At 36.4% G+C, this 20,986-nt stretch overlaps 1 protein-coding gene across 1 annotated transcript in view; it reads left to right on the plus strand.

Annotated features, from left to right (window-relative positions):
- SMCHD1 (structural maintenance of chromosomes flexible hinge domain containing 1) overlaps positions 1–19,107 on the plus strand; it is a 156,058-nt gene extending 136,951 nt beyond the window's left edge. The window contains exons 45-48 of the mRNA XM_040479284.1: positions 433–604; positions 10,152–10,310; positions 10,573–10,687; positions 18,053–19,107. Of these exons, the coding sequence (XP_040335218.1) occupies positions 433–604; positions 10,152–10,310; positions 10,573–10,687; positions 18,053–18,077 (471 nt within the window). The 3' untranslated portion in view covers positions 18,078–19,107. The remainder of the gene's footprint in view (positions 1–432; positions 605–10,151; positions 10,311–10,572; positions 10,688–18,052) is intronic.
- Positions 19,108–20,986: the final 1,879 nt, after the last annotated feature.

Below are 20,986 nucleotides of genomic sequence, written 5' to 3' on the forward strand. Positions count from 1 at the left end.
TAATGATTCAACCCTGTGCTTTTCTGTCTGTAGTCTTTGGTGTCATGCTCTTGGTATCCTTTGGTCATCTGGAAAACTTCTATCTAACAGAAGAAAACAGAGCTAGTGATGCTGCCCTGGTACTGCCGTGGCTTTCAGAAGCAAGTGCCCCCTCTCTTCCTTCCTCTTATCAGTCAAGCCATCAGTTTCACTTTTTCCATGTGCTGTGTCACTATTCCAGCTTAGGCTGACACTTGAGAAGTAATCGAATTCATCTCAGTGCCTCTGGGTTTTTACCCCAGTTCATCTTAAACTTCACTAACTTATTTTGTGAAAATACTAGCGTGATCATGTCATTTCTAATCTCAGAACCCTTAAGTGATTTCCTCTTTATTAGAACAATTGAGGTACATTTTATAGGCTCACTAATTAATATTCATTTGCTTACAATAGGTTGTTAAAATTACACACTGCCCTACACTGCTCACCAGAGATGGAGATCGCATTCGAAGTAACGGAAAGTTTGGGGGCCTTCAGAATAAAGCTCCTCCAATGGATAAACTTCGGGGAATGGTATTTGGAGCTCCAATACCAAAACAATGCCTGGTCTTAGGGGAACAAATAGGTAGGTTGAATAAGTACTTAAAAATTTCTCATTTGATTTCGATCCTTTGAGGCTTGTGTACTAATAATACTCTGACATGAAAAGTGAACCAGTAAAAATCTGAATATAATGTTTTTGTCTAGTACTTTCAACTATCTTATATCAGGTAGTTTTGAATTACATAGAAGGTAGGTTTTCCTTCATTTTCATTCCTCTTGTTTTGAAATCAAGAAAATATTGTCCTTATTGAAGAAATTAGTATTTCATCTAATCATCATACTTCTTTTTATATTAAAATTGGTAACTATCTCGATTACAATTAAGAACTTGAGAATGTATGACATGTGACCTTCCTCCCCCATTTTCCCTTCTGCAGGTCTGTCCCCTTGTTTCTAGGCAGCTGATATAATTGCCTCTACATCTGTACTTTGAAGTGTGTATACTTTACTGGAGTCCCCTATAGAGGCTGTTGCCTTAGAGCCTGTTTGCTCTTACTTTTACATAGTTCTAATATGCTTGGGTATCTACTTTTGCAGCAAGAAAGTAGTGTGCTGTCATTATTAGCTTTAAAAAATACAGTAAATTATGATAGAATACACATTATATGATACCATCTTGACCATTATTGTGTGGTTCAGTAGTGTTAAGTACATTCACATTGCTGTGCAACCAATTTCCAGAAATCTTTTTATTTTGCAAAACTGAAACTCTGTGTATTTGAACAGCAATGTCTCACTTTCCCTTCCCCCATCCGCATGGCAACTACCAGGGTTTCTGTCTGTGAATCTGACTACTGTAAGGCCTCATAAAAGTGGAATCATACAGTACTTGTCCTTTCGTGCCTGGCTTATTTACTTAGCTTAATGGCTCCCAGGTGCATCCATGTTGTAGCATGTGTCAGAATTTCCTTTATTTTTAAGCTGAGTAATATTCTCTTGTATCTATATACCATGTTTTCTTGTTAACTTTTATTAAAGTATAATATACATATAGAAAAGTGCACACTTGATGAACACAGCTTGATAGATTTTCACAAAATGAGCACTGCCCTGTATTAAGGAATAAAACATTGTCACATCACAGAAAGTCTCTCGTGTACTCCAGTCACTGACTAACCCCCTCTTGAAAGGTAACAAGTACCTTGACTTAAAACTGCACATCTGTTTTCATACCTTATATAAATGGAATCATACAGTGCATACTTTTTTGTGTGTCTGGCTTTGTTCATGCAACACTGTGTATATAGTTGTTCCTTTTCATGCCAGGATAGTAGTCCATTGTGTAAATATACTGTAGTTTATTTCTTTATTCTACTGTTGAGGAACTTGGATAGTGTTCAGACTGGGATTAATACTTCAGCCACTAGCAATATTTAAAATAATAGTTGGAAAAGATGGTGGGAAGAAGGTTGTCTTGTGTTCTTTTATGAGATGGTCAGTCAGGTGCAGGTATATAAGAGGAGACACAGGAGAGGCTTGGGAAAACAAAGTGTATTATACTCACAGGTCCTAGAGACAGGAGGCATACAACACCACTTAAGGCCATGGAAAAATACGGAAAAAACATGAGGGTGGTGAGGAGGCAGAAGACAAGAGCAAGGAGAATGCTTAGGCTGCAGCCTTGATGAGGCTTTCCACAGGAAAGGCAAGGCATGACAGGGTGAAAATAGTTTAGGGTTGACTAGTTTGAGTAATTTCAGTGGGCTTTGGGCTATAGGTATGGTCTCTAGCTGGTTGCCTGGTACCTGGCCCTGAAATGATTAAGGCAAAGCAATACTGCTTCCTGGGGTGCACAGACTAGATAGAAGAGGTTTGACTCTGGATTGGTTAGTTTGCATATCAAAGCATGTTGGGCCTTTTGCTATCTAAGAATTGTCTAGCTCCATAGGGGGAAGTCTTTACCAAGCCAGAAAGGTTTTTTAAGATGTCAAAACATCATACAGAAAATTAAAATTGTACATGATACAAAGAGTCATACTTCTGTGTATGGTGGCAGTGAATGTGTGCAAAAATCGTCTCTGTAGACAATAAGTGAACATCTAAATAAACTGATTTTAAAAATCAGAGGGGCACCTGGTTGGCTCAGTCAGTTAAGCGTCCGACTTCAGCTCAGGTCATGATATCATGGTTTGTAGATTTGATCCCCACGTCGGGCTGTGCACTGACAGCCCGGAGCCTAAAGCCTGTTTTGGATTCTGTGTCTCCCGCTCTCTCTGCCCCTCCCATGCTTCTGCTCTCTATCTCTCTCAGCAATAAAGATAAATAAACTTAAAAGAAAAACATCAGAAAAAACAGGTCAGTCAGGGCCAATGAAGCAACATAAAAAGTCTCAACTCATATCACTCTAGCACTACGGTTTATGGCAGTGGTTCCCAAGCCAGAAAGAATTACCTGTGGAACTTTAAAAATGCACAGGTGTGGTACTGACAGTTTTCAGTTTACATGGGCATCTTAATGTCAGTATAACAGCATAAAGCATTATCTAGATCTTTGGGAAAAAAGCATTTAATTCAAGATTGTTGTGCCCTTGTTGGGCTGTCAAATATGTAAAGTTAACAGATAATGCAAGGATTTCAAAAATATGTTACATACCTTTCTTGTTAAATATCTTCAAAAATACACTCCACCTGCACACTAATGATTCAGCAGTAAGAACTCGTTAAACAGTTTAAAAAATGAAATAAGATAATTTAATATTGTTGATATAAGATACTTTTGGTTGTAACCAATAGTAATCAGCCATGACCACTTTAAACAAACAAGAATATACTGGAAGGAAATTGGAAGAAATCACGGATTCAGAGGAGATTGGAAACAGCCAAGACAAAATCAAGGATGACTCTGACATTCAGCATCCTTGAGTTCCTTGCACCCAGACCTCAGTTTGCATTTTTTAACATGACTCAGAGAGGTACCTGGCTGGCTCAGTCAGTAGAGCATGCGATGCTTGACCTCAGGGTCGTGAGTTGGAGCCCCACGTTGGGCATGGAGCCTACTTCAAAACAAAACAAAACCCCAAAAAACATGACTCAGACTCTAAAACTCCTAGGAGAGAGATATTCCCTCCTTAATCAGCTGGCCATAGTTAGCTGATCAGATCAGATAGAACAAACAGAGCTTTGAGAGATTCACAGAGAAAAAGCAATTTTGAACTCGACCATCACCACAAAAATTGTCTCCTACTAGCACAATGAAAAACAGAGTGTTTGTCTTCTAAGTAATTTTCCCTCACAGTGTTTTGCATCACAGTATTTGATAAGAGATAAGAGCAAGTAAAATCAGCATAAAACATAAAAAATTGGTACTTACATGTTGTAAAATAAAGTGATTAAAAATGAGATCTTGAATAACATGTAAGTACATGAATTTTTTTCATTAAAAAGCAAAGACACTTAGATTTTAAAAATCTAATCCCAGAATATATAAAAATTGTCATTTGTTGGGTGCTTAATAGATATAAAGAAGTTATAATAAAGGAAGAGGAAGTGAGTAAAGAGAAACTTGAGAAAATTTAAATGACAAACACAGTGCCACATGATTAGTAAACTATAAAACAGGAATCTGTTATGTAAAGGCTGTGTCTATGACACTGCTTTATGTTCTTTATAAGAAATCTAACAAAATATAAGGTAAAATTAAAGAATTAACAAAAATGCCATGTAAACGTTGAATAGAAGTCCCCAATAACAGGTATTATTGATGCCAAAGTTAACCTTAAGGCAAAGACACTAAAAGGACAAACATAAATTGATTTTCATAAAAGATATATTCTATACTAGAGGTATAAAACTTAATAAACTTGATACAATAAATACAGAACCAAAATTTTTAAACTGTTAATAATAAAGATAGAAACATTTTGAGGAGCCATTATTACATGACAAATTATTAGTCAAAAAAAATAAGAAATTACCACCTAATAAGTTGCATTACCAGTATCTTCTTAGATATTTATAGACTATGTCACAAAAATTGGTCATACTTTCAGTGGATCAAATTGCCACTCAGCTACAGTGAGACTACAAATGTTAAAAAAGCAAATTTTACTTAGGGTACGTTTTGTGGCATAAGGTAATAGAACTCTAAAAGTAACTATTCCTTTTCTCCCACAGTAACTACCCCAGAGAGTCTACATTTAGAAATCAGTATTTCATCAAAAAAGATAAAGTTTAGGGGCTCCTGGGTGGCGCAGTCGGTTAAGCGTCCGACTTCAGCCAGGTCACGAGCTCGCGGTCCGGGAGTTCGAGCCCCGCGTCAGGCTCTGGGCTGATGGCTCGGAGCCTGGAGCCTGTTTCCGATTCTGTGTCTCCCTCTCTCTCTGCCCCTCGCCCGTTCATGCTCTGTCTCTCTCTGTCCCCAAAATAAATAAACGTTTAAAAAAAAAAAAAAAGATAAAGTTTAAGTGTTATGAATTAGACTTAGGAGACATGAAGATAGCCAACATCACATATAGATCAAATCTACAGGCTGAATGCTTTTATTGTTAAATGAGAAAGAAAATATTCAAGTCAAATGACAGGAAAAAAATACCTACAGTGATTTTGCCCCAGATACATGCATGGTTGGCTTCTTTCTTACCAGTCTGTACCTTCATGTTACACCTTCAGAAAGAACTTCCTTGATGACCCTATCTGAAATTAGAAGGGATTTTTTGTAGAAGTACTGAAAGAAATGAGAAGTATTTCTCAGTTAATTAAAAAAAATTTTTTTTAAGTTTATTTATTTTGAGAGAGAAAGAGTGTGCACACCCACAAGTGAGGAAGGGACAGAGAATTCCAAGCAGGCTCTGTCACTGCAGAGCCTGATGCAGGGCTCGAACCCACGAACCATGAGATCATGATCTGAGCCGAAATCAAGAATGTTGCTTAACTGACTGAGCCACCCATGTGCCCTATAGTTAATTTTTTTTTTTCTAAGTTTGCAGAAAATTTTAAATCACTGGAGAAAACAGAAAGGCAAATGATAAACTTGGAGGGGGGGATTGCAACATCTGCTAGGAAAAGGTATTATAGCCCTATTATTAAAAACAACCTTTAGGGGTGCCTGGGTGGCTCAGCTGGTTGAGCATCCAACTTCGGCTCAGGTCACGATCTCTCAATTGATGAGTTCAAGACCCGCATGGGGCTGTGTGCTGACAGCTCAGAGCCTGGAGCGTGCTTCGGATCTCTGTCTGTCTCTCTGTCTGTCTCTCTCTCTCTGCCCTTCCCCCACTTATGCTGTCTCTCTGTCTCAAAGAAAAACATTAAAAAAAATTTTAAAACAACCTTTAAAAAAAGAGGAAAGATTATAGGAAAATGGATGGATAATATAAATCAGCAATTTTCAGTGGAATAATAATAGTTAATATTTGAAGGCTTACTTAGATATTGGATCCTTTGTTAAGCTTGTCACTGGAATGATTTCATTTACTGCTGCTTTCACTGGATAGATGAGAATGTAGAGGCTCAAAAAGGTTAGATAACTTTCCCAAGTTCAGAACAGTATTTGTTTTCATTTTCACAGTGAAGTGAAAGAATAGAAAGAAAATTGTTTTATTTCTGGATTACATAATTAAGATGATTTTCTTTTCCACTATCCTTTTCTATATATTTTTCCAGATCTGTGTGTCACTTTTATAATTAGAAAAGGTTCTCATTGTTCTTAATACTGAAGTTCTTTGAAGCAGTAAATGATCTTCTAGGGAATATGCTTACATAAACCATCCCACATATACACAAGGCTTTTCTTTCACTCAGGTGAATATTAAAAATAGCACATTTTTCAAGCTAAATATTAGAAATGTTAAATGCTTTAATTGAATTTAGAACCTGGGAAATGCCTGATATAATGTTAGAAGGAAAATGGTTAGAACATACAAATGCAAATATCATACATGATAAAAATTAAACATGCAAACTTCATGGAATGAAAAACAAGAAAAAGGTAAGATGATACACCTACTGATTTTTTTTTCTGACCTTTTCTGTATTCCACGTTTTTTATAGAGATCTCATAAATAGAAATACCTCTTAAAAAAGTATTAATAACTGTGGACATTGTAGAAGCCAACATACAGACATATGTATTCTATGTCTGAACAGCTTAGACATTGTTATATCATGTTTAATTTAGTCTAATATTTAACCTCTCAGTTACTGCTGTCCATTTATTTTGTTGTCGTTTTAAGTAAAACCATTCTTAATGTTTTTAGAAGTAGTGACCAAGATTATTTAAGTGCTGTGGTTTTCAGGGCAAGGACATTTTGTTCTATTATGAAAATAAATAGAGCAGTAACAATGAACTTCCACGGACCTGTCATCTAGTCACTCTTATTTCATTCATAACCCTCTTATCTCAGAACTTGCTCTGTTCTCCTCTCTCCAGGTATATTATTTTGGAGCAAATCAAAACAGAGCTTCTATTTTTTTTCTCACCCAGTCATAAGTGCTGATCAGGTTTTTGCCAATAAAGTTCTTAGAATCATATAGAACATAAAAGTTTGAGGAGACCTAAATATTATTTAGTAAAGTCTACATGCCCGTCTACCTGCTTGAATCTTCTAGTAGTAAAAAAGTTGCTTTTGCCTTCTAAGCAGACTTTAAATATTTGCCTAATACCAGCCATTCACATATACTTTCAATTCCTTTATATTATTTTTAGTAACTGCTTACATGGTCATTCCTCAGGGTACATTGAAACAATCTATATATTTCTTTAATATGTTTCATATATAAATGAATGCATTGTATTTTGAGCTTTGTTCCCTTTATATGAAGTAATTTTTTTTTTAGAATTTTGCTGTTTTCACAATAAAATTTCATCAGTGGATTCCCTAGATAATTGAAAGTTTCAGACAACATACAAAGACTAACAAATCATTTATAAACAGAATTAAATGTGAATTTTGAACGTTTCTCTTTGGCAAAATTCTTTTTAGTGAGTTAGAAAGACTTTTATAGACCCCATGGTAAATAGAAGTTACATTTCATGAACAAAAAATTGGGTGTTAAGGCATATTAAATTAAGCTGCTAAGGGGTGCCTGGCTGACTCAAGTTGGTGGAGCATACTCTTGATCTTGGGGTTGTGAGTTTGAGCCCCATGTTAGGCTTAGCGATTACTTAAAAAAAAAAAACTGCTACTGTCCATCTTATTCATAAAATATGAACCAACTGTTAGTGCTGCATTTAATGAGAAATATTAACTAATATTCCATCTCTCTGCTTATAAATAAAAGGAACCCTATTCTCTTAAAGTGTTTGAATATACTAATTTCTTGAGTATTTAAAAATGAAAGAGGGGGCACCTGGGTGGCTCAGTCTGTTAAGCATCTCTTAGTTTCAACTCAGGTTATGATGGTTGGTGCTCTGCACTGAGAGTGCAGAGCCTGCTTGGAATTCTCTTCTCTCTCACTGCCCCTCCCCTGCTCATAGTTTCTCTCTCTTTCTCTCTCTCTCTCTCTCTCAAAATAAATAGACTTTAAAAAAAGGTAAAGAAGGGGCGCCTGGGTGGCTCAGTCAGTTAAGCGGTCGGCTTCGGCTCAGGTCATGATCTCGCGGTTTGTGAGTTCGAGCCCGCATCGGGCTCTGTGCTGACAGCTCAGAGCCTGGAGCCTGCTTCGGATTCTGTGTGTCCCTCTCTCTGACCTTCCCCCCATTCATGCTCTGTCTCTCTCTGTCTCAAAAATGCATAAACGTTAAAAAAAAAAAAAAAGTAAAGGAATATAAAAATACAAGAACCTCATAACTAACTTCTCAAGAAATAGGATATCAGACTCTTAAGTATAGAAAACAAACTGATGGTTACCTTCCAGAAGGGAGGTGGGTGAAGGGATAGGTGAAATAGGTAATGGGGATTAAGGAGTCTGCTTTTTTATAATGAACACCATGTATTTATATGGAAGTGTTGAATCACTTGTACACCTGAAACTAACAGAACACTGTGTGTTAATTGGAATTTAAATAAAAAATAAATAGAATATCAAGCCCTAATGGCCTGAAGTTTTGTGTATCTTCTTCTAAAGGGCAGCATTCTGATGTGTACAGATCTGGAACATAATTTTGTAATTCAGTCACATCCAAAATACGAACATTTTTACAGTATCTTACTGTGTAAAGAATGCACTTTGCCATGTAAAGAATATACTATGTAAAGTAAGAAAACATAACATTACTAGGAAATTAAAAGTACTATCAGACTAGAAAACCAATCTTTTTTCTAGACACCTTTAAAAGTTCCCCATATGTCATAAAGAATTAAGGATCATCAGGACCTTGTCATTACTCAGTTTTGTATAGAATATGTATTTAAATGTATGAACATACTGGGGCACCTGGGTGGCTCAGTGGGTTAAGTGTCTGACTCTTTCGGCTCAGGTCATGAGATCAAGTCTCATGTCGGGCTCTGCACTCAGAGCAGAGATTGTCTCTCTCTGCCCACCCCCCCCCCCCCACATACACTCTCCGTCTGAAAATAAAGATTTTAAAAGTAAATATATGAATATATTCATAAGCATACACATATGCATGTGTATTTTTTTGCTTCTTCATCAGAATGCTAGGTTTCTTTTCCAGACACTGTTCTTGCCCCCTAAAGTACAGAATATTTCATCTTATATCTGACTCTTAAATAATTTTTCCATAATTTTATATGTAAACTAGTTTATATATTAAGTGTTTGGGCATTTGTGTGTCCATTCCCATGCGTATTGATCATCATTTTGTGTGACCAGAGTGTCAAAGGCCAGATAGTAAATATTTTAGGGTTTGTGAACCAAGAGGCAAAATTGAGGGTATTACTGAGGTATTTATATAACCATTTAGACTGTAACAATTTAAAACTATATAAAGCATTCTTGTCTCTTGGCTGTAATCTTCTGGCCTCTGAATTGGGAACCAGATTGTATTTAATAATATTAATATTTAGTGTCTAATAAATCATACAGGCAAAAAAAATAGTCTCAAACCTGAATACTGTAATACATTTTTAGGCATAGTAAGTTTTAGAAAGTTAAGCTTTTTGAAAATAAAGTATCAAGAGTGCATTTTTGAAAGCTATGTTTAAGATAAGGGTCATATCTGGAAGTAGTGATTTTTCTAGCGGTACTATTTTTCTTTAAGTAATTTCTCTGTCCAGTGTGGGACTCAAATGCAGTATTCCCAGATCAAAAGTCACATGCTTCACCCACTGAACCAACCAGGTGCTCATAGCCATACTATATTTAATGCATTTGCTCCCTTCCCCCTGAATTTCTCTATGTGGAATTAGAATGAATACTGACTATCAGACATAATATAAACATTGACTGTGAGAGTGATCCAATTCACAGAGCACTTTTACATAGAAAACTCTTTCCTGACACAGAAATAAATTTATTAAAGTCAAGCAATTGAAGAAAATTAAAATGTAATAAGCACCAGTCTTGTGCTGGGTCTAAACTATATTTTGTTTACACTGAACAAAGTTTTGTGGCTTTAAAAGAAGTTCCCACATGCTACTATAATAAAATGCCCAGTGTTGCTAATTCTTCTTTCCTAAAACATTGACTTGATATATCAGTAGTTTTAATCAGTTATCTTTGGTTTCTTTGCAGATCTTCTTCAACAGTATCGTACTGCTGTGAACAAGTTGAACAATGTGATTGAGGACCTTAACCGTCAGTTAGAGTACCTTCACACTCCTGATATGAAGAAGAAAAAACAAGAACTTGATGAACAAGAGAAAAATCTGAAACTAATTGAGCAGAAACTAGGTTTGTGCTTGTTTTTTGTTAACTTCTACTTTCTCTGCATGAAGATAAATATTTATGATTAGAGAGAGTTCAACTATAAGAAGAAAGAAGGTGAATGATTCATAACTTAAGTTGATGCTCTTGTTCTCCAAGTCCTTTGATAAATGATTGTAAGCTGTTTTCTTAGCAGGAATAGTAAGAAGCATTCTCAGTATTGTTTATTAGTTCTTTTTATAAATTAAGATATACATAAGTTCATTTTCTACACTTTCTATCTTTACAGGTATGACTCCCACGCGTAAGGGTAATGACTCATTGCGCCATCCAGCAAAGGTTGAAATGACAGATTGTCCAATTCCTCCTAAAAGAATGAGAAGAGAAGCTTCAAGACAAAATAGGTGAGTTTATTGTTATCTGAGAGTTATTATTGGTTAGTTTATCAAAGCTCTTGGGTCATCATACTTAAAAACCAGCACAGGGGTGCCTAGGTGGCTCAGTTGGCTAAGTGTTCGACTCTTGATTTTGGTTTAAGTCATGATCTCAGAGTTAGTGAGTTCGAGCTCCACTTTGGGCTCTATGCTGGCAGCATGTAGCCTACTTGGGATTCTCTCTCAAAATGAATAAATACATAAACATTAAAAAAAAAAAATTAAAAAAACAGCATGAATTATTTCTGATTTCCCCCTTGAGCCAGAATTAGGGTTTTGTTTTTGTTTTGTTTGAAAAATAAGTGATGAAAAATGAAGATAAAACATAATTATTATATTGTCCTAGGATACTGCAGTTTTCTAAATGATTTTTGCTAATTATTTAGAAGTGTTTATAGTTTAAGCTATTTTGTTTAAATTCAGTGTTAAGAATTTTTTTAAGTTTATTTATTTTTGAGAGAGAGCATGAGTGGAGGAGGGGCAGTGAGAAAGGGAGAGAGAGAATCCCAAGCAGGCTGTGTGCTGCCAGCCCAGAGCTCTATGTGGGGCTCGAATCCATGAAACCATAAGATCATGACTCAAGCCAAAACCAAGAGTGGGACGCTTAACCAACTGAGCCACCCTGGCATTCCTAAAATCAGTGTTAAGATTTAAATTGCATTTCTGTTGTTTGACCTACTTTGTAGATACACTACATTCTGCTTCATAGGATCAGTAGCTTGCTAAGTTAGAATATACAGAACCATTTGTATGTTATTTACTTAAAAAGTGCTTATAATGGTTGGTTGGGAAAATCAGATACCACTTAGATAGCTCCCCAAAATCCCAGCAAAGCCATCTGCAGCCTAACTCAGTGGTAAGAAAACTGTCCTTTTTTAGATTAGGTGTTAGTAAGGCCATCCCGTAGTGAGATACTATGTATGGTACTGGGGTTTCTTGTACATTATTTCAAAAGGTTTAAATATGGACTCTGCCTGAATAAATGTCTCATATTGACCTTAGAGGAATTTCTTTGAGACTCTGGTGTTTGGGATTGGTATTCCATGCCCTTTCATGTACATATTCTCCATTTATTCAGTAACTGTGTGAATGCTTATTTTGTGCTGTATGTTGCTGGGTGAGTAAAAATGGCATGGTTCTTTCCCCCTCATGGAGCTCTACAATCCTGTGCAGAAACATAGTTCCAAAAAGTAAACATTTTCCTATATATAAAATAATGTTAAGGTCTATGAAAGAAAAAAGGATTAAATGATAGAGAGTGGGGAAACTTGATTCTCAGGAAAGATCATTTTAGCAGAGAACTGAAGGGAAAGAAGCTGCCAGCCATATAGGGATTGGTTTCAGTCAGAGGGAAAACAGGCATGGAAGCTCAGAGAAAGTAACAAGTGTAGCATGTTTGAGGAACTGAAAAGATGCTTTTGTGTGGCTGAGGCATGGTGGAAAGAAGGAAGAGTGTTTGGAGAAGTAGCCAAAAGCCAGATTATCTGCCTCCCCTCTCCCCGCAAAGATAAATCTGTGTTGCAAAAAATTGTGAGAGAAAATACCTTATATTTTATGTCCATTCTATGTTTTGAGTACCTAATATTGTGTGCTAACAAGGGGAAGGGTCTCTTAGAATAGCTTCCTTTAAAGTAAATTGAGAAGGAGAGCTACTGAAGTGATGAGATTTTAAGAATACAGTTCTCATCAATATGAGAGAGGTGTTTCCACACATGGGTATATGAATGATGTGTATTTGTTATGGATACACGATATATAGAAATTATTCTGACCACTGAAAGTGTGTTGGGACAGTACAGCATCGGAAAGAATATTTGCAATGGATTTAAACACATACAGTTTTTATAAATCACAAGTTCAAAATGCAAAAGAATCCTCACTGATGATCATTGGTAATTGCTAGGGTGCTGACTCATTGCTATAAAGATAGACATATTCATAAAGATATATGTGTTCTTTCTTATATGAACTGTGTTTCAGGGTAACCAAATAGAAAAAAAAAGTTTTCATAGAAATTCTTTAGGGGTGCCTGTGTGGCTCAGTCAGTGAAGCGTCTGACTTTGGCCCAGGTCATGATCTCACGGTTTTTGGATTCAAGCCCCACATCAGGCTCTGTGCTGACAGCTCAGAGCCTGGAGCCTGCTTCAGATTCTGTGTCTCCCTCCCTCTCTCTCTGCACCTCCCCTGCTCGCACTCTGTCTCTCTTTCCAAAAATAACATTAAAAAAAAATTTTTTTTAATTCTTCTTTAAAATATTATTTATATAGGTGCACCTGAGTGGTTCAGTTGTTTAAGTGATCTTGATCTCAGCTCAGGTGTTGATCTCAGGGTCGTGAGTTCAAGTACCACATTGGACTCTACACTATGTGTGGAGCCTACTTAAAAAATCTTCAAATTGTAACATCATGATTTTGCCACCACTAATACATAATAGATCCAGGCAATAATAATAGATACCCAAATGATTAGGTAAAAAGTTAATGGGAAAACTTAATAATGGAAAGATCAGATTGATACACCTGAAGCCACTGATTGATCTTAGCAACACTAAAAGCAGGACATTTGCAATTGTGTGATTGAGTAGGAAGTAATCTGAATCCAATGAAGCTTCTAGTTAGTGCTTCCTGACTGAAGCTCTGTGGAAGAATTAAGCACTCGAGAAAATTATTTTCCCTAGGATGGTATGTAAATAATAACCTTCTAGATGGTTTGGGAAGGAGGTTAATTCATTGCATCCAATCGATACCTTCCAACATAAGACCTTAATTCTCACAAACTGAGAACAGTTTGATTTAACTACCAGTGTACAGGAAATAAGGGGAATTTAGGAACAAGTTAAATGGTACCATCAGGAAGTAATCAGCCAATCCAGAATGTCAAGAATGGGACATTGTACAGGGCAAATGACTGGTTTTGTTAATTGGTCCCATAAAAGAAGGATAGGAAGAAGGATGAGTTAACTTTTGTAGGATAAAAGTGTTTGAAAGTTGTAAGAATCAAATGCAATGTGAAATCCTTGTCTGAATCCAGATTTGAATCTTTAATATGACAACTTTGGAAAAATTTGGAGAAATTTTAGTGTCTCCTAGATACTAGATACATTAAGGAATTATTTTCTGTATAACATTATATAGTATTTACATTAAAATAAATATATTAGAAATGTGTACTGAGGTATTGGTTAAATAACCTCATGTCAGAGGTATACTCTAAAATACTGCAGGAGGGGGGAAAAAGTGACAGAATATCAAAAGAAGATTGGGCAACATATTATAAAATTATTGCAGCTTGAAATGGGAATTCATTATATTATTCCCTCTTTTTTCATGTAGGTTTACTATAATGTTTTTTTTTTCTTGGCAGTTTTTTTTTTTTTAATTTATTTCAGTAATATCTATACCGAGTAAGGGGCTCAAACTCAACCGTGATAACAAGAGTCAAATGCTCTTCTGACTGAGGCATATAGGCACCCCTACTATAATTTTTAAAGAAGTGTTCTATCTTTTAATTTATTATGGGGACCATATTTCCAGTTTTCTAAGAGACCAAGGAGGAAATTCCTGCCAAGCAGTTCTAGAGTAAAGTACACATTTTTAAAGTTGCACCATAGCCCCAGACCTTGTACTTACTAAAGTACAACTATACATGTCACTGATTTGGATCTTAATTAAGATTTTAATTAATTAAGATTTTGTAGCAATTCAGAGGTGGCATGGGCTAGAGTTGATTTTTTTTTTTTTTTTTATGTTTACTTATTTTGAGGAGCATGAGCAGGAGAGGTACAGACTCTCTAGAATCCCTGTCAGTCTCCACACTGTTCATTGCAGAGCGTGACTCGGGGCTTGATCCCAAGGACCGCAAGATCATGACCTGAGCCAAAATCAAGAATCAGATGCTTAACTGAGCCACCCAAGTGCCCTGATTTTTTAGTTTATCATTATGTTGTTAGTAGTGGTAGTATCATTTTCATTAAAGTCATACATGTATATAAATCAAATGCCATATAAGATTTAATGTTCTGTAATGTGAGCCACATGTTTAATTTTTTAAGTTTTCTAGGAGTTGTGTTAAAAAGAAACAGAGGCACCTGGGTGGTTCAGTCAGTTAAGTGTCCAGCTTGGATTCAGGTCATGATCTCATGGTTCATGGGTTCAAGCCTGGGTAGGGTTCTCTTCTGTCAGTGCAGATCCCACTTCAGATCCTCTGGCCTAGCCCCTCCCCCCCGGGGGGCCGCCACTGGGGCGCTCGCTTGCACCTGAGAGTGCGCGCGCTCTCTCTCTCTCTCTCTGTCTCTCAACATAAATGAATAAACTTTAAAAAAAAAGAAGAAACATTAATAGATTTTTTTAAGTTTATTTGAGAGAGACAGTGACAGCACAAGTGGGGGGAGGGTCAGAAAGAGAGGGAGAGAGAATCCCAAGCAGGCTCCACGCTGCCAGCGCAGAGCCAGCACAGGGGTTTGAACTCAAGAAACTGTGATACCATGATCTGAAATGAAACCAAAAGTCAGTTGCTTTACAGACTGAGCCACCCAGGCACCCCTTAATAATTGATTTTTTTGAATCTAGTATATAAAATGTTATCACTGTAACATGTAAATAGTGTAAAAAAGTTTTGAGATACTTTAAATTCTTTTTTTCATACAAAGTCTTTGAAAATCAGGAGACTGTAAATCTCTAAGAACTAGTTACATTGCAAGTGCTCTGAGCCACACGTGGCTGGCGGCTACCATATTGGAGAGCACAGGTATAAAAAGGGGCTTATGATGATGAAATCATGTATCCTATGCGTTCTCACCCATCCCATTCCCAGAGGCAACTTAGTTTTAGTTATTCTGTTGCTGCTTCCCTATTTTTTATATACTGTGTCTGTCTTGTTGTACCAGCTTTAAGACAGTACAACTCACCTGGCCCCTTAGTGTGGAAGTCCATATTGCTTGGCCCACCTAATGACTTTTGGACTGAATTGTTTGGAGGTGTTCTAGAACTTTCCATCATGATGCAGAAGGAGTTATAGTTACAAAAATCAGAATATATTATTAGGAGAAGGATAGAGCCAGGATAAGGTAACAGATTACAAATACTGTTACTGAAAAAACTAAAGTCAAACTTCACAGAAAAATAGAAAAAATACATGAAGACAACAAAGGAGACACAAAAAACCAATTCTGACTATTGGGAATCCTAGAATGAAGAAAATGGAGAGGCAAAAATATGTGAAAGAGAATTTCCCAGGGATTATTAATACATGAAAGGGCCCACTGAAGGCCCAGCACACTGACTGACCATAACGGCACAATGACTGATGTACCAGAATATATTTCATAGTAAAATTTTAGAGTATCAAGGGAGAGGGGAAGAGCATAAATGTTTCCAGAAAGCAAAACAGAACCATATTGTCTGTACAGCTTTTGACACACAGAAAACAAAGCATTGTTGTTTAGCTTTGTGATAGCAGTGTTAGAAGTTTAAGGTTGAAAATGTGATACATTCTATCCCATCGCTTTCTCCCCTTTTGCATCCTGTTTATCTTTGGAAGATTTAAAATGTTTAAGCTTCCATTTAAAACTTAAATTACTGGGGCACCTGGGTGGCTCAGTCGGTTAAGTGTCCGACTTCGGCTCAGGTCATTATCTCGTGGTTCACGAGTTCGAGCCCCGCGTCGGGCTCTGTGCTGACAGCTCAGAGCCTGGAGCCTGCTTCTGATTCTGTGTCTCCCTGTCTCTCTGACCCTCCCCCCATTCATGCTCTCTGTCTCAAAAGTAAATAAACGTTAAAAAAATTTTTAATTTAAATTACTGTTTAGTAATTTCCTCATCCCTAATCTCTGCCAGTTCTCCATAGATCTTGAACCAGTAATTCTTGCACAATCTCAAAAACTTCAGGGGCACCTGGGTGGCGCAGTCGGTTAAGCGTCCGACTTCAGCCAGGTCACGATCTCGCGGTCCGTGAGTTCGAGCCCCGCGTCAGGCTCTGGGCTGATGGCTCGGAGCCTGGAGCCTGTTTCCGATTCTGTGTCTCCCTCTCTCTCTGCCCCTCGCCCGTTCATGCTCTGTCTCTCTCTGTCCCAAAAATAAATAAACGTTGAAAAAAAAAAAATTAAAAAAAAAAAAAACTTCAGAGCATTTGAAATGAAAATATCTTGGGGTACCTGGGTGGCTCATTCAGTTAAGCATCTGACTCTTGGTTTCAGCTCAGGTCCTGATCTCATGGTTGTGAGATCGAGCCTCCATGTCAGGCCCTCTGCTGACAATGCAGAGCCTGCTTGGGATTCTCTGTCTCTCCCTCCATCCCTCCCTCTTTGTCTGCCCCTCCCCCACTCACATGTGTGCGCTTTCTGTCAAACATTAAAAAATATATATCTTAACAGTATTGAAATACTGATATATTTCATCCATACAGTTGGAAACAAATTTACTATTAAGTAGTAAATAGCATAACTTTGTATTTACGTTTTTATTTTTATTTGTATGTATATTACATACTTCGGTATGTTAACTTTTATAGAGATTACATACTATATTTTGTCAACTCTAAGATGATATTATAAGAATCAGCATTATTTTATGAGATGTTAAAACATTGCAGATTTACTCATGACATTAAAAGGTAGGCTTCCAAGATGTTAAATGTGGATCTTAGAATCCACAAAATATGTTTGGCCATGTATGATAGTGTGCGGTAGGCTCATTTTCTTCAGTAGAGGCTTCAGTTTCCTAATTCGTTTTCTACTCATAGAGTTAAAAATTAGCTGTTTATCAAAAATGTGTGTCTTCTGTTTGGAGATGGCAGTTCAGGGAACTCTCTTTAGGAAATAAAGTATTTAGATATATCTGACAAAAAAAATACTGGCATACATATATACATATCAAAGTGTTCATTGTGTTCATGTCTGTGTGAATGGGATTATCGGTATTTTTAAATGTTTTTCCTTTTGCTGGTATTTTGTGACTTATCTATAATAAGCGTTATAATTCTTGTTTATTTCTAAAGCAGTAATCTAATTTAAGGAAAAGGGGAAAAGAAAAGCAAAAATCTTAAGTTTTGAGGTCTGAGATATGCCAATCAAAGAACTATAATACAAATTACCTGTTACTCTATATGTTAAGTACTGCTTTTATTTTGGAGGATTTCTCTCTTTCTTGGCATACATGTGAAAGAAGTAATTATATACAAGGATTCAATTAAATATGTTTATACCAAGAATTAACATAATTAATGGAACATAGTTCCATTGGGTACTTAACCATCTATGTCTGATGTGGGAGTTTAGGAAAGGAAAACTGTGGTACCTAAAATTTATTACTTTTTTTTTTTTTTCCCCCGCTTTGACTAGGATTATAACCAAATCAGATGTGTGAACAATTACAGAGAAGAGGGAACCATTGGTCTCACTGAGAATGTCCTGCCTTCTGCAGCTCTCTTTCAGAAGACCAAGAGAGTGACTTACCAGACTGAATATTTCTGGGGGACGATACAACTATCTGGGCATGCATTTTGATGTCAATCCAGATGGGACTGGAAATAGCCATTCAGTTTTTTGAAACTCACTGGACAGTATGGATTTACTGGAATTATTGCAGTCATCATGCCCTTTGGTTGTTATTATCTTGCAAATGTGTCAGGAAAATATGCAAATATGGCAGTGACTATAGAACTGGCACATAGCATTTATTAATCCTGAAGAAAAGTATATGTACTATTTTTCAGTATGATTATCATGGATATGCTAGAACTATTTCTTGAAAAAAAAACCTTTTTAATACTTTTATGTGAATTTATTTAACAAAACTGTTTTGTCTGTTGTGTCTAAGGAAAGTTCTAGAGGTTAGGTATTTAATTGTAAATATGTGAGGGAACTCTTAATGAAGAATTCAGAATAAAAATAGAAAAAGCACAGGTATCTGGAAATTCAGATATTAAGATACATGGAAAAACGTTCAGTTGATGAGTGAACTTGTGACAGCAGTAGCATTTTAAATTTCTAAAGACTTATCCTGTATATATATAAGATATGCAGCGGCATCAATTTTTATAAGTATTGTTTGACTTTATTAATACTAGATGATATAGTCTCAGCCTTAATTCTACATTTTCATTATTTTGTAATTTTTTATTACTATTTTTAAAGGGTTAAAGAAGTCGTACACTCCCACATTAATGTAATAGTCTACTAGAAAGTTGCTGCAAAAATGTTCAAATTGTGTTTTAATTCAAGCTAATGTATGTCAATATATATGTCTTTGTGTAAGTCCAGGACTATTGTTCTGTGAAGTTATTTTGTAAGGAAATGCTTTTGGTACAGTTTTGTGTCCCAGGAAATGTGTGTGTTTTTTAATCCTTTCTGAGTATACAGTAAGGTTAATAAAGAGGATTGTTTCTTCCCTATTAGATAAGTGTTTTCCTTTTTTAACATTGAAAGCTCTATAAAAGTTAAGTTGGTAAAACAAAGCTAGAGGCATCATGATTTTGGACTTCAAGCTATGTTACAAAGCTATGGTCATCACAACTGTATGGTGCTGGCACAAAAACAGACACATAGATCAATGGAAGAGAATGGAAAACCTAGAAATGGACTCAAAACTATATGGTTAATTAATCTTTGACAAAGTAGGAAAGAATATCCAGTGGGAAAAAGACTGTCTCTTCAACAAATGGTGTTGTGAAAACTGGACAGCAACATGTAGAAGAATGAAACTGGACCACTTTCTTACAATGTACACAAAAATCAAAATGGTTGAAAGGCCTAAATGTGAGACAGGAAACCAACAAAACCTAGAGGAGAACACAGGCAGCAACCTCTGACCTTGGCCAGAGCAAATTCTTACTAGACAGATCACCAAAGGCAAGCGGGAAAAAACGAACCACCGGGACTTCAAAAAAAGATAAAAAACCTTCTGTGCATTGAAGGAAACAATCAACAAAACTAAAAGGCAGCCTATGGAATGGGAGAAGATATTTGCAAACAACATATCTGATAAAGGGTTAGTATTCAAAATTTGTAAAGAACTTATCAAGCTCAATACCCAAAAATAAATAATCCAGTTAAAAAACGGACAGAAGACATGAATAGAGATTTTTTCCAAAGAACACCTCCAGATGGTTAACATACCTGAAAAGATGCTAAACAACACTGATCATCAGGGAAATATAGATAAAACCATGATGAGATAACACCTCCCACCTATCAGAATGGCCAGAATTAACACAAGAACCAACAGATGTTGGTGAAGATGCAGAGGGGACAGAAAGAGGCTCACCTCTTTTAAGGACACAGCACCACTGAATGCATGTGACAGTTCGTAACTTTTTTTTCCCCCAAACTCAACATACTTTACAATGCTCTGAGGAATAGGATATTTAGTTTGTGTAAGAATCATTAGCCTTAGTGACAAATAAATTCAACTCAAGGTTTTAATGTATACAAAGGCTACAAAATACAGATTCAAGGGGACGTATGCACCCCGATGCTTATAGCAGCATTATCAACAATAGCCAAACTATTGAGAGAGCCCAAGTGTCCATCAACTGATAAATAAGATGTGGTATAGGGACGTCTGGGTGGCTCAGTCGGTTAAGTGTCCGACTTCAGCTCAGGCCTGACCTCATCATTCATGAATCTGAGCCCTGCATCAGGCTCTGTGCTGACAGCTCAGAGCCTGGAACCCACTTATGATTCTGTGTCTTCCTCCCTGTGAGACATTGTGTCTCTGTCTCAAAATTAAGTATTAAAAAAAGTTTTTTTTTTAAAGAAGTTGTGGTATATATAGACAATGGAATATTAGCCACCAAGAAGAATGAAGTCTTGCCATTTACAATAACAATCATGGAGCTGGAGTGTTTTATGCTAAGCGAAATAAGTCAAATACAAATACCATATGATTTCACTCGTGGAATTTAAGAAAGAAAACAGATAAACATACGGGTCAGGGGGAGAGGGAAACAAACCATAATGGACTCTAGAGAACAAACAGGGCAGATGGAGGGAAGTAGGTGGGAAGTGGGTTAGATCGGTGATGGATACTTGTGATGAGCACTGGATGTTGTGACAAATCACTGAATTCTAAAACCAATAATGTACTATTACATGTTAACTGACTAGAATTCAATTAATTTGAGAACAAAGAAAAATACAAAAAAAGTTACCTTGGTAAAAACTGTTAGGGTATTTATCTTTATAATTGGAAGTGATTTAACTTTTGTTGAAGAAGGAAACAAAATGGCAATAATTTAGGAAAATTGGATTCCTTTCAAATGACACTATTTCTTA

Source organism: Herpailurus yagouaroundi, unplaced genomic scaffold (genome assembly GCF_014898765.1).
Source record: "Herpailurus yagouaroundi ecotype Mexico unplaced genomic scaffold, PumYag 142, whole genome shotgun sequence".
NCBI classification, from domain to species: Eukaryota; Metazoa; Chordata; class Mammalia; order Carnivora; family Felidae; genus Herpailurus; species Herpailurus yagouaroundi.